Source organism: Drosophila eugracilis, unplaced genomic scaffold (assembly GCF_018153835.1).
Source record: "Drosophila eugracilis isolate 14026-0451.02 unplaced genomic scaffold, ASM1815383v1 contig_353, whole genome shotgun sequence".
Lineage (NCBI taxonomy): Eukaryota > Metazoa > Arthropoda > Insecta > Diptera > Drosophilidae > Drosophila > Drosophila eugracilis.
The window spans coordinates 2,106,205-2,118,748 of record NW_024573209.1 but is presented as its reverse complement, the minus strand read 5'-3'; the positions used below and the strand labels follow the sequence as shown (position 1 = coordinate 2,118,748).

At 43.9% G+C, this 12,544-nt stretch overlaps 1 protein-coding gene across 2 annotated transcripts; it reads left to right on the top strand.

Moving 5' to 3' along the window:
• Positions 1-10,770: 10,770 nt before the first annotated feature.
• On the top strand, positions 10,771-11,994 carry LOC108105747. Of its 2 annotated transcripts, none has more exons than XM_017212464.2 (3): positions 10,771-11,233; positions 11,284-11,659; positions 11,715-11,849. In XM_017212464.2, exons 1-3 carry the CDS (start codon positions 10,931-10,933, stop codon positions 11,729-11,731), a joined length of 696 nt encoding a protein of 231 aa, XP_017067953.2. In that variant the 5' UTR covers positions 10,771-10,930; the 3' UTR covers positions 11,732-11,849. The 2 variants fall into 2 exon arrangements, with proteins under 2 accessions (XP_017067953.2, XP_017067952.2); XM_017212463.2 differs by having other exon boundaries at positions 10,775-11,233; positions 11,732-11,994.
• Positions 11,995-12,544: the final 550 nt, after the last annotated feature.

Here is a 12,544-nt window from a genome sequence, read left to right as displayed (position 1 = left end):
AAAGGGTTTTTGTTTTCGGTTCGGTTTTTCATATGCCAAACACATCAATCATCGACCAAGTTTCAAAAGGGGAGTGGGGACATGTCCCAAGGGCTGGCTCACAGCGAAAATCAAATTTCCAGCAAAATCAGCTTAGCGATTCCGAAATTAGTGACATGTCAACAGGCGAGCCAGATGGGTAAGAGTATTTGAGCCCGAAGCCACAAGAACTGCAATCGGATTGGATTAACTAACTAACATAAGGGTTTGTTAGTCAAACCTAAGAGAGATATAAATAAAAATCATATAGACTAATTTAAAATTTTGCTAAAAGTAGAAATTACCTTTTCTCATCTCAAATCTGAAATATGTTTTTCTTTATTAATATAGTTTTATTTTAGCTCTGTGAAGATCTTTCCCATGAACCCATAGTGTGTCCTTAAGAAAGGGTATTTCAGCTTCGGCGAATCCACTCAGCTCACCGTCTCCACTCGGTGTGGCTGCCATCTCGCTGAGTGATGTGCGGCCATCAATCTAAACTCATCATTTTGAAGGCGCGCTGTCAGCCATAATGACCGAGGCCAGGGCAAAAAACTATATAGAAAAATGTCAGACGAGTCTCACATGATGGAGCCGGGGGCTTTCGATGTGGGGGAATGTAGAAAGGGGCAAGGGACGGAGCTAACTGCGATGGGTCACACAATTCCGCACACACAGAGAGTCGTCAATCATAATTTATAAATTGCTATGCCAACTGATGTGTGTGTGTGTGGGGGTGTGAGGATGGAAATCCACATCGATGCGAGTTGTGCATTTCGCCTTTGTACTCGGCTGTATGTTTTCTTCAGCCTGTGCCATATCCAACTAATTATTCAACGTCTCATTAAACAAATAAATGTGTCAGAGAAACATTTGTTTCCCATACATCACGGCCCAGAGGCGATCGTTTTCATTGCTGCCAGTGGCTACGAAGGCCGCCAAATCACGTCATGTGAAAATGACAAATCAAATGAGATTAACACTTAATTTCATTCTGAAAGACGAAAACAGAAATAGAGTGAAATATTTCACCGCTCAGTGCGCATTCCTCGCTGAGGAGCCAGTGCCTTCGACCAAGCGTTCTTGATAGATGTGTGTTCTGCGCATATTTCAGGGGAAATCACCTGACAGCCGACGATATGGGCCGTGAAATTAAAAACCATAATTAAAATGTTTCCCGAAGACTGTGGGGTCTTGCCAATGATTCATGCGCCAAAAGGCATTCCACTGGGTATTCAAGTCCCAATCCCTGCAGCATATGCGAAAACTGCAAAACAAAAAAAGATGTCTTATGAAAGGTCATAGCATTTTGTTGGGGTTACAAAATCACAATTTACCATCTGTTAAATACTGCAACTTTTCATAAATAATTCTTAGCTTGTCAAAAGATTTTCCAGCATATCAAAGCAGAAAAAATTTGGCTATCCATTTTACTTCGACTGCCTCAACTTTTGGTATGCAAATGTCTTTTAATTGATATATGAGTTATCTTGGCCAATCAATCTATTCCATTTTAGCTCTCTCTTAAATCTTTTTCTTGATGCCATTGTTACGACGGCTATTGGACATTTAAAGGCTCCGCAGCTCGATTTTCTTGTCACCTCCCATTGGCCTTATCACATGCCACATTCCCAGTGCCAGACTGCAGAAACAGTTGATGCTCGTCGTGCAATTTATTGAGCACATCAATCAATGTGGCAATTCCATTTGAGTACTCCCCTTGTGGTTGTTGTTGTTGCTGTTGCTGTTGCCGCGGTGATTCTCCGCAAATAATTGCACATTGCACATGCCTGTCAATGGGTGTGGTCAGAGCCAGAGGAAGACTCGCCGGCAATCGTCACTCTAAAGATGGGCAAAACAAAAACAGGTCAATCATCGATCATGGTCATCACCATCATCAGCAACGAAGCCGACGAGCCACATCCTCGTCGCCTCATTATTGATGAGCCCGAAGCAGACACACACACACTGGTCAGAGATGGGAAATATATTTTAAACTCAGGATCAAGAAAAACATGGCCAAAATATAGCCATGATTTGAAGGTAATCTTCTAAAATGAGAGCTCGTTGTAAAAGGATTAAATATATTTAAAATACTTAAAATTATATCAATTTTGGATGTAAAGAAAGGCTCATTTCTATATTGATAAAGACATAAGGGAGATAATGTCGAATCCCGCTGGAATATGTTTAAGCTGCCATCACTGATTCGCACACAGAGGCAAAGACAGGGTCCGTCATCATCATCGCCGGTCCTTCCCATCCATACCAGATAATATCTTTTTGCAACAAATTTTTGACAGCTTCGATGCGGCCTGGTTTGGCTCGGTCTTGGTCCGTATTGGCCTGGCCATATTGGTCTGGTTCTCGATATGCAGGCGGGTCGGCCTGCCTGTCGGTCGGTCTGCATTGTTGAGACCCCTCGGAGTGCTGTTGGGCCTGTCACATTTATCACAAATTCAATGAATAATAATTTTTGCACGCTGTGTGATGTGACGTGCTAATGTTATCTGATTGGAATCGCCGATGAAGCAACAGGAGAGCACACCAGATGGGCCAGGAAATGGGGAGCCGGGGGCAGAGTATTGTTGCTGCAGCTTTTAAATATTAATTATGGTCCCTTTTTCTCGAGCGGCTTTCGACTGCCATTTTGTATTATAAATTGCATTCCCGATAAGCGGCGAATTATTGATCGATGCTGGAGGCATAAAAGAGGGTTATTTCGAAAGGAGAAACCAAAGAGAGATCATAATTTAAAGGCGACGATCTGACATTTCCGGTTTTGATTGATGGACGCAGGCCAGGGACTGTAAATCACTGGGTTTACTTGCCGCTTATCTATCACTATATCCACAAGATAAATATGGTCGAATAGGATTTATAGATACTATATAGTTAAGTGCAGTCGCCGACGCTCGACTACGGCGCCTACTGGAATTACACTTTGGCAGCTTTATGGCCTCTCATCGATCACTCGGCGAGCGGAATGCGACAATCTAACATCAACATTGGCCGAGATAAGGGGACGGATGAGGGTAAACCGCCACATAATTCCAATGCAAACAAAGCAATTGTTCAGTTATTTGATTAAGATGAAATCTAAAAGCAAATATGTGTTTGGCTTCCTCTCTATGGAATATATGGATTGGTTAAATGAATTTAGTAAAAACCTAAAAGATGCATATATCCACTGATCAGTACTACAAACTGTTTTCTGAATGATTCATGACCTCTTGGAGTTCATAAAAGTGTTGGCTGATCAATTGATTTTAGCGATCGGTGCCATCAATCAAACACCCGGACCCACCTCACGCCCCGAAGACTCTCGTCGAGATCTGGTCCCTTGAGGAGGAGCGGAGACTGTTCTCATTGGATTCGACAAGCAGTGTCAGTGAATAACCCCGCTGGCAAATCAATTACAAAGAGATGCCAACATGTCAGGCCCCAGACAGGCAACAAACAGCCCGGCGAACAACAGTCAAGGCGAAGTGGTTGACGGCATGGACGACGGCAGGGAAATTCGGAAAGGAAAATCGAGCGCCAAATTACTTTCAACACGGTGCAGTAAATCGTAAATCAAATGAGTGTTTCGGAATTCGCAAACAATTCCAAGAATGTTGTGTGTACAAAAGACCGTTGACAGTTCTTAATTGCAAAGGATTTTCTCATTTCAATTCGTCTCGTTTCGTCTCGCTGCGTTTCATTTTGGCAAACCGTGAATTTTTCGAACATTTTTGCCAATTTATTTTTATTTTTATCCTCCGAACTTGTGGAATTTTTAGCTTTACGTTTTTCTATTGTTGATTCACTTCAGGCAAATGGGTAAAGATCATTATAATCAGTTTTTTTTTGATAAATTTTGAATTTCAATTTAATAAAGATTAATATTTTGTGAGATTTGCGGAGTGTGCGAAAAAGATATATGCCTGTCTCAGCTAAATCAACTTGTAGAGCCAAAAAGACAAACATTTTCCAATTTGGTGCAGAGGCAACGGTAAACATATCGCACGACTGAACCGCGTCCAACTTGATTTGCATGTGACGTACGATAACTGTCAATATTTTTTGGCTCCGGCTCAAGAGCCGAGCTCCACTGACAGCTGTCAACGCTCCTCGCCTGTCGCCGCTCTTGAGACGGAAACAAATTTGTAAAGTACTCTGGCAGCAGCAATTTTCCTTTCTCATGTTGCGCTGCCTGTCCGACATGAGGGGAAAATTGAAATAAATGTTTTCGGTGGATTTCGCTCACCCGCAAAGCCAAAAAAATACGTTCAGAAAAAACACACTGAAAACGACGCAAATTTATTAAAAACTTTGCCGCAAGCTGGGCAGACAGGAAGCGACGGCAACAAAGAGAATCCACTGAGACCCCAAGAAATATGATAGGGGCTTTGGCCGACTGCGTACGTGGAGCGACTCGCATGTGTCGGCGCCTGTCAAAGTGTCGACATGCGCAAATAACGCTAAAGGATTTGTCACTGCCAGCGGCGCACACACCACACACGCACACCCACCGCACACCCATCGACACGCCCTGCCAAAAAGTAAAATCTGTCACGGCGGAAACAACGCGAAAAGTGAAAAACAAACTCCAAACTGTTGCCAACTCTGCTTTTATTATGCATTTTAACCATTTTATCTCTGGTCGTGTGAGCAGATTGCTTTGGAGTTCGAAAAGCTCTATTTCCAATTCTTTATTATAAATAACAAAAAGTTTTCCTTACAAAAGGGTCAATGTATGAAGTGATTCATAAAGTCATTCTCTTAGATAATATCTTTCCAGCTTAATACGATATTTTGTAATATACCCAATCCGATCGTATTCGAAACTATCAAGTTAAGTACTCTCCAGCAGATAAACTCAATCTTGAATTTTTTGCCGACTCAACTACTTTCCCACATCCCAAAAGCCGAGTCCCGGATAAATTACAGTGAAATGAGGAGTTTTCCGCAGCTGTTGCTGTTGTTGGCATTGTTTTAAGTGGAAATGCCTGTCAGCGTGACTGTTTGACAGATTGTCTGCCGGGAAACTGATGGTTTGCGTTGAGGTGTAAGTACGGGAATCTGTATATCTGGGCAACTGAGTATCTCAGTTTGGGAGTGATTAAATGCGGCGCTTCTGTTGTGCAGCGGATGACTCAGAAAAAGCAGCGACACGCAAAACCGTTTACACTTATCAATCTTATCGATAAGTGTAATGACATTTAACACGCCGCATATACCTTCCCATACCCATGATTTCCCCCTGATGAAATCGGTTTTCCAATTGCCGGCATGTTTACCTTTCCATCGGCTACCGGAGGAGGCCCAAAACCACTATCTTACTCGATTCTGTAACTTTCGGGGTCGTTTAAATGGTTGCTGCCATTGTAATTTATGCGCTCGCTCGTTCATTTGACATGTCAAAAGTTGTGTCACTTGATTGATGACTGCTGTCAACACATACTCTCTAATTTTTTCTGTTTTCGGTTTCAGTACAATATTTACTGAATGCGGTTAGGCCGCCAGTAACAAGAAAGGGGTTCGGTTCGGCTCGGTTTAGTTCTAATTTTTGTTTGTATATCTCACTTCCACCGCTCCCTCGCCAAACCCTTCGATGCTCGCCTTTCGTGTTGAGGTTTCTCCCTACCGCAATGTGAACATATTGCATATTTTGTTTGGACCGACAGGAGATTGATGAGCTCTGCCTGATGCCTGTCACATGCTCGAATCGATGGGTTTGTGCAAGGCCTGCTTGTTTCTGCACTGGAAGAAATGTTTTTCAATGTTTTTATTTTCCAGAATTGAAGGAAAAACGAGATACTAAACCCAATTTAACTATCTTAATGAAACATTCTCAAGTTCTGGAAATCTTATTTTGTCTAATATTAATTCAATTTTTCTCCGTGTACCTGTTGTCCCGCTTCGCTTTTTTACAAGCCAACGGAAAGGGAAAGAGTCAGAGGAAGACGGAGAGAGTCATCGTCGCCTGACAGCAGTGCAAACAAATTGTGGCGACAGGAAGTGCGGGGGCCACAGGGAAAGTTATTCCATTCTTTCGGACTCGATAGGCAGCGCCCGAGTTACGAGGTTTACGAGGTTTACGGTTCGAGTGTCCGTGTCTGGGATCTCCGTCAATTGATTGATGGGTCTGCCAATGCCGCCTGACGGCCAACGACTCGTTGAAGCTTTCCGAGCTTACTTATATTTACTATAGTTGCCGTGCTCAAAAAACAAAAGTACTCCGAAGATCTCAATAAGCGGTGGTGCACTAAATATGACCCATCGATTTGCAGATAGATTTTAGAGTGTGCAAAAAAGTTTGAGAGCTCCACTGATTAGTTAATATTAACACTAACATTGGGAACTTCTTTACTTTCCTATTTTACTTAACTTTCCAGGGAAAGTTAAAGACAAACCAGCTAAAATCTGGCCTGTCAAATCTTTTCATCTTGATGATTTCATTAAAGCTCCACCCCAATTAGCCCAACTCCAATCCCAGACGATAAATAATATGTTAGTACAAAGGGAACCACAATTAACCCGCAAATATTGAAGGACACGCCCCTGCCAAACACTTTCCCCCTTGGCCAGCCCTCAATTCTCCCCAGCTCCCCGCTCGTTCGCACACACTATCTTAACAAAATGGCAATCAATTTCTCGCGCTGTAAATTAACAATCATCGCCGGTGTGGGGTTAGGGGGTTGGATTTCGGCGGGAAAGGACACAGCACGGCAGCTGCTAACTGCCACGCGGGGGGGAATACCCCTGCGGCAGAAGGACCCTCTTGCAGCTAACTATGGCCCGCAATCAGCGTACATTAATATGCACGAAAACAATAAACAATCCAGGGGACGGCGAGAAGAAACCAACATGGAGCAGGGGGCCAAGGGGCTCAGGCAGAGGCGTTACAGCGGCAATCATGCAAAAAGCAAGCAAACGCCGCCATTATGGCCATCCCGCTCCGACCCACACCAGGCCAGGACTCCCCCATCTCGCTTCCTCTCTGCTGGCCCGACTCAACTGACAATATTTATTGCAAATGCAGCAATAAATTTCAAAACACCATTCGCTAAGCACCACATGGGGTCTCGAAAATTGAAGATAAATTTTAAGGCGGCAATTTATGATTTGTGGGCATAAGCGTGAGTCAGGGGCATCCAAGGGGGAGGGTGGCTTTGGCAGAGGGGATTGGACGGGGCACAATCGGCTAAGGCCGCTGCTGACAAGTGTGGAGTGTTTGCCGCCGCACTCCTTCACTCACCAATATCCCCGTCTCACTTGCACCGACTAGGCCCGTCTCGCTCCCACGGCCCGCTCGTTTTTCAATTGTGTTTGCCGCGATTATACGACTGCCCGCTGCGCCTTTGACAGCAGCCCGAACCGATCCGGTCAAAGGAAACCCTTCCAGGCACAGAGAGAAATTTAGATTAGTTTGGTAAGAACTCATTCCATATAAAAAGATTGCATTATAAAGCTAGTAAAGATAGGAGTGTATTTTTAATGGGCAACATATATTACTTATTCTCAGAATAAATATACAATTGTTCTCAGTGTAGTCCAGAGCCCAAGACTCTTTGCCTTAGAGCCGCGGAATTGTAAAAGAGAATTGGTTTTCGCCAAAACGGAAGGGAATGGAGGAAGCGGAAACAGAGGGCATTGCAAGGGGTGAAGTCTCCCTAGGGGCCTCTGCTTGGCATTTGAAAAATTACTTTTACCAAAGCTAGTTAAAATATTTTTTAGCGGATTGTCAATCATTAAGGCAATTCAAAGTGACGAAGGAAAAAGATAGAATGGCTTAGAAATTTTTAAATAAATTTTTATATAATAATTTATTATTGAAAATACAAACCTATTATTTCACATATTTTAATTTATAACTTTACAGTTTTTGTTATTTTTCTACATATTACAATATATATCCATTTGAATATTCAAAATGCTTGTTTTTGTTAAAGAATAACCACTGTACTGAAGAAGATAGCGGATAGTCGAGCTCTCCTTACAACACCTTGGTGCAATTATTCATTCACTTGCTAACCGGAGCGGAGGAGGGGTGCTGGCGGCAACCAAACCGCCAGACAGAATCTCCTCTTTTTTAACCAAAGGCAATAGCAATGGCAACGCAAAGGCAACGGCGAGATGCAAACAACAATCCGCTTCAAGTCGAAAATAAGAAAAAGGTTTATGAATGCGCTCATGAAAAATGGAACATCGTTAAGAGCAATTCATAATGAAATACGCGGCATGTTGGGGATTGGAGGGAAAGTTCTCCAGACCTGGATCTGGACTGGGACCTGGACCTGGACCAACTGCAATAAGCTGAGCCCAGGCGGTCGATCTCCACTTCTTCTTTTTTCGGTTTCTTCGCTGGAAGCAGCATAAAAATTATGACCATAAGCAGGATATTGGGTTAAGGTTTTATTATTCTTACCTCCTTGTGTGTTGCCAATAAACTTTGTTGCTGCAGCTGATTTCCACCTTTCGTTTTCTCCTCTTTTTTGCACGGTTGTCCAAATGAAGCTGTTGCAATGCCAGACGAAAGCGGTATTTCAATCAGAGCTGAAAAATAAGGGCATGCCAGATTTATATATACAGATATACATATGGTGCTATGCAAGCCTTATCAATAATTTCGTTTTCATATGCGCATCGTCAGGAAGATACAGATGGGGCCATAAATATGATTCCCCTTGGCCGGAGTCGAGTGGCTAGGGAAATTTATAGAGTCTGTTGCTCGGGCTGTCAGGTGAAATAAATAATAAATTCGTTATTTTTCGAGGCTCGGCCAACCAAGACTGCGGCAGCAGTGGTGGTGGTGGTGGCTATCAACAGTCGGCGAATAACGACAATAACTCCAGGGGCGTATGATAGAGGCACGCCCACATTCAGCAGCCCCCAAAAAACTGGAGTCCGAACGAACATCGTGCTCCCTGCACAGCTGCAAATCGCACTCGGACATCGTGGGGGCCCGATGGGGAAACAAATTTGAATTCAATGAAAGATGAAATCATTAAGTTTGCAGGCAATTGAAGGCGGCTACGAATGCGGTTGGCTTTAATCGTGCCGGAGTCGCACAATGGGCCTCGGATCGGATCGAATTGAGTTTGGGTTTGGGCTTGGCATTGGCTTGGCTTGGTCGGAGGGAGGCGATGAGATTGTCCCGGCTGTTATGACACAGGCCAGACATTCACTTCACCGAAAAATGTTAAGGAGGAAGTAGGGCCGCCGAAACAAAAACTCAATTAGAGGAGGCCTTTAAAATGGTTAAAAGAAGGATTAACATAATGTTTGGGAAAAGGTTTATACCTAAGGGGTATTATTTGAATATCCTGTGTTAATCCAAATATGGTTTATAATTATAAAAAGTTTTCACAGGCTTTCTACTCTACTTCTGGGTTAAACCCCCACCCCATCTCACACTTTGCGACAAAAACTGATTTCTAAAGTTTCCTATTATCCTTCAACTACTACCCATCCTATCTCAAACTATTGGTCCTATCCATGGGAATGAAATTGTCGCCACTTCGTGCACAAGGCAAAAATACGGTGGCTAATGAGAGGCATAATCAACTTCCCATATTGCATACACAATTGATGCCAATGCCCGGTCCATGCCCAATAAATATCAACAGCCACACAAATTTGCCTGTTGGCCAACTGCAAACTTCAATAAGACAAAAAACGAGGAACGAGAAAACCAAAATCCAGAGCCGTGAGCCGACAACAAAAGCGCACATAAATCAACGATCAAGACAATTGCGGTGTAATAATTTTAACTTCTTTAAGTCGGCAGCCAGCCCACACCGCACACCACGGCACACCACCCGGCACCATCCGGCACCACCCTGGCTTGCCCAGCACCACCAACTCCACTCCAACTCGATCCGATTCGGCGGGGGCCCATAAAAATAACAGCTTATCGGCAAGAAGAATCGTGTCGTGGCACGCCTACCAACTCAAAAAGGCATTAAAATATGAAAACAACAATTGCACACTCGTCGGTTGAGAGGAGGATACATAGGAGGGGGGCAGGAGGGCAGGTGGAACTCACCTCCAGGGGAAATCAACAGCAGTCTGGGAGTCACAGAGTGGCCGACACGCCCACTTTTCTTCATTGTAGGCGTCAGCCGTTGGCAGCGGCACGTTTTCCACCGTGAAATTCCAAACTAACCCCAACCACCCGCAGCATCGCAAAGGCGAGTCAAGTAAGAGGCTAAACCGAAGATATATAGGTGTATCAGGAATAGAGCCCCGCCCCTCACCCACTGTCCTTGCCACATCGCCCCATTGTTCAACCACAGGCGGATGAAAGTCCCAAGTCGCGGGGGAGGGCCGGGTATTGCGAGGGAGCGGGCAGTTACAACTTAGTTAGCTCAGCTCAACCAGAATTGCAGGCGATATCTCAATTTGGGTCTCATAAAAATAACGAGTAATAGGCCATGTCCAAAGCACGGGGCCTAAAATAATACGTTCCGACCAGGAGATACTCTTGGAATTAGTATTATTGTAGTGCTTAAAAATATAATTATTAATTAGCTTAATAATTATTTTATAATCAATTAAGAAAGAGGTCCATCCTCTTGGAAAACCTGTCTCTGATTTCAGTTTTCCTAGTATGTTGCATACTTTTTTGGGGCGTTATAGCTTACTCTTGGATATTTTTCATAAAATGCAGGATCTGGAGTACTTGGTATACAATCTCAGGTGGCCAACTTAAAACATCTGTTCACAGAGTTAACAAGCACTGAGTAGTCACTCCCATTACAGTCTCCTATTCATCCCTTGACATCTCCATCAAGACACAATAGGTCCGACAAGCCCAACACAAAATCCCATAGCCCAAAAAAATAACCCAAAAAAATTTGGTTTTGTATTTTGGTACCCAATCAGATGTTTGAGTTTTTCTAAAACCGGGACCGCAAAATTGACCATGGCAACGAAGCACCCAACTCCCCGCCAGCTGGCTTACCTCGATGAGCTGAAGATGCGTCTGCAGGAGCTTCGCGATCGGCAGGCCAGTTTCATAGAGCAGACGGCCAAGATTCTCAGCCGGATGAGCTCCTCCAGTTTGGATCCATTAGTTCCCCAGCCAGTGCCCAACAACCTGCCGGAAGGAAATGTGGGCGAGAACCCTGAGACTGATGGAGTGGCCGGAATCACCAAGAGGTCCAAGGGCAACCTTAATATCAAACAGCTCATCCAGCGCTTCGAGGATCTGCGCAAGAACTCCCAGGTAAGATTGCTTTATTATGCCCGATACTTACACATTATAAACTTCTATAGGATTTTGGTGATCTGCCAGAGGTCCCAGAGGAATTGATCAACGTGGATGTGCGGCGCATTCTAAATGGCTATGAGAAACTCATAGAAGACGGCAATGTTCTTCAGCACTCCTGGTTCATGCTGAAAAAGAGCACGGAAAGTTGTGCCCGTTTCGCAGGTGCCAGTGGCATGAACACAGAAGAACTTTCTCCATCAGAGACAACCTCGGGCATCGTAGAGGTGACATTTGTGGTACCAGAACCTAGTCCACAGTTGTTTAAGATATCCAAGGCTAAAGCATCTCCATCACTGCACTCAAATGTGGTTACCAGTTCAGAGGAGGGAGAGGTATCGAGCCCGAAGGATGTCAACTGTAAGAGTAATGCCCAGGAATATGGTAAGAACCTATTATACTAGCAGAAAGGATCAATCCCATGTAGGTAAAACCAAAGTACTAACTAAATCTTAGGTCATGCGCGTTGGGGAGCCTTCATGCAATTGATCATTCGAATCCTTCGTCCTTTCCATGGATGCAGTAAGAACAAGAAGAATTCCGCTCAGTGCGTTTCAGACAACCCAGTTGCCTGCCACCTGCCGAAAAAGAAGCGCATCCACTAGATTTCTTCAATAGCTAGGCACACACTCACAAAATGCACCATTGAAGATCCAAACTAAGCCAAACCAATCCCGACATAATCCCACTAAAAATAATCCAATAAAACCGACCCACAAGCAAAGAGATGCGTTAATCAATAGCCAACACCACACGTCAGCGTGTCAATATTTTGCCTAATTAATGTGGCCCGGCTTGGGTGCAGTGGCGCATCAATTTCGGGTGTCAAGTGCAATGAGGGGGAACGATCGCTCTGTGGGTCCCACTACCCCTGCTCTGAATCCGGACCACCATCAGCTAATGTATCTATATAGCCAAAGCCATAGCCACAGCTGAAGTCATGCGATGGCGATGGCGATGGCGACGTATGGCAGCAACTGCTGCGCTGACAGCGCATTTTAGTCGCCCATGGAATACCGAAAATAAATCTTGCCCTGTCGTGACACAGAGCGGATGATGCACTGTTCGAAATGATGTTTACCAAAAACTTATTACAACTTTAAGAAAAAAGATAGCTGATCTTAATACAGAAATTATATTAACACATTTTCAAAGATATGGGAAAACGTGACTTTTGTTTCCATATAAAATTTAAAATTTTATTTACAATTTGATTGCTGTTTATTTTCGCAGTGTATTAAAGGAGTGATACATCGGTTGGGGAGGGGT

What these genes read in the sequence shown, in the direction of transcription:
- LOC108105747 (XM_017212463.2), top strand. Translation starts at nt 10,931, where the DNA reads ATGGCAACGAAGCACCCAACTCCCCGCCAGCTGGCTTACCTCGATGAG. An exon ending in ATCTGCGCAAGAACTCCCAG is followed by an intron (nt 11,234 to 11,283) that starts GTAAGATTGCTT and finishes AAACTTCTATAG; the next exon opens with GATTTTGGTGATCTGCCAGA. An exon ending in GAGTAATGCCCAGGAATATG is followed by an intron (nt 11,660 to 11,731) that starts GTAAGAACCTAT and finishes ACTAAATCTTAG; the next exon opens with GTCATGCGCGTTGGGGAGCC.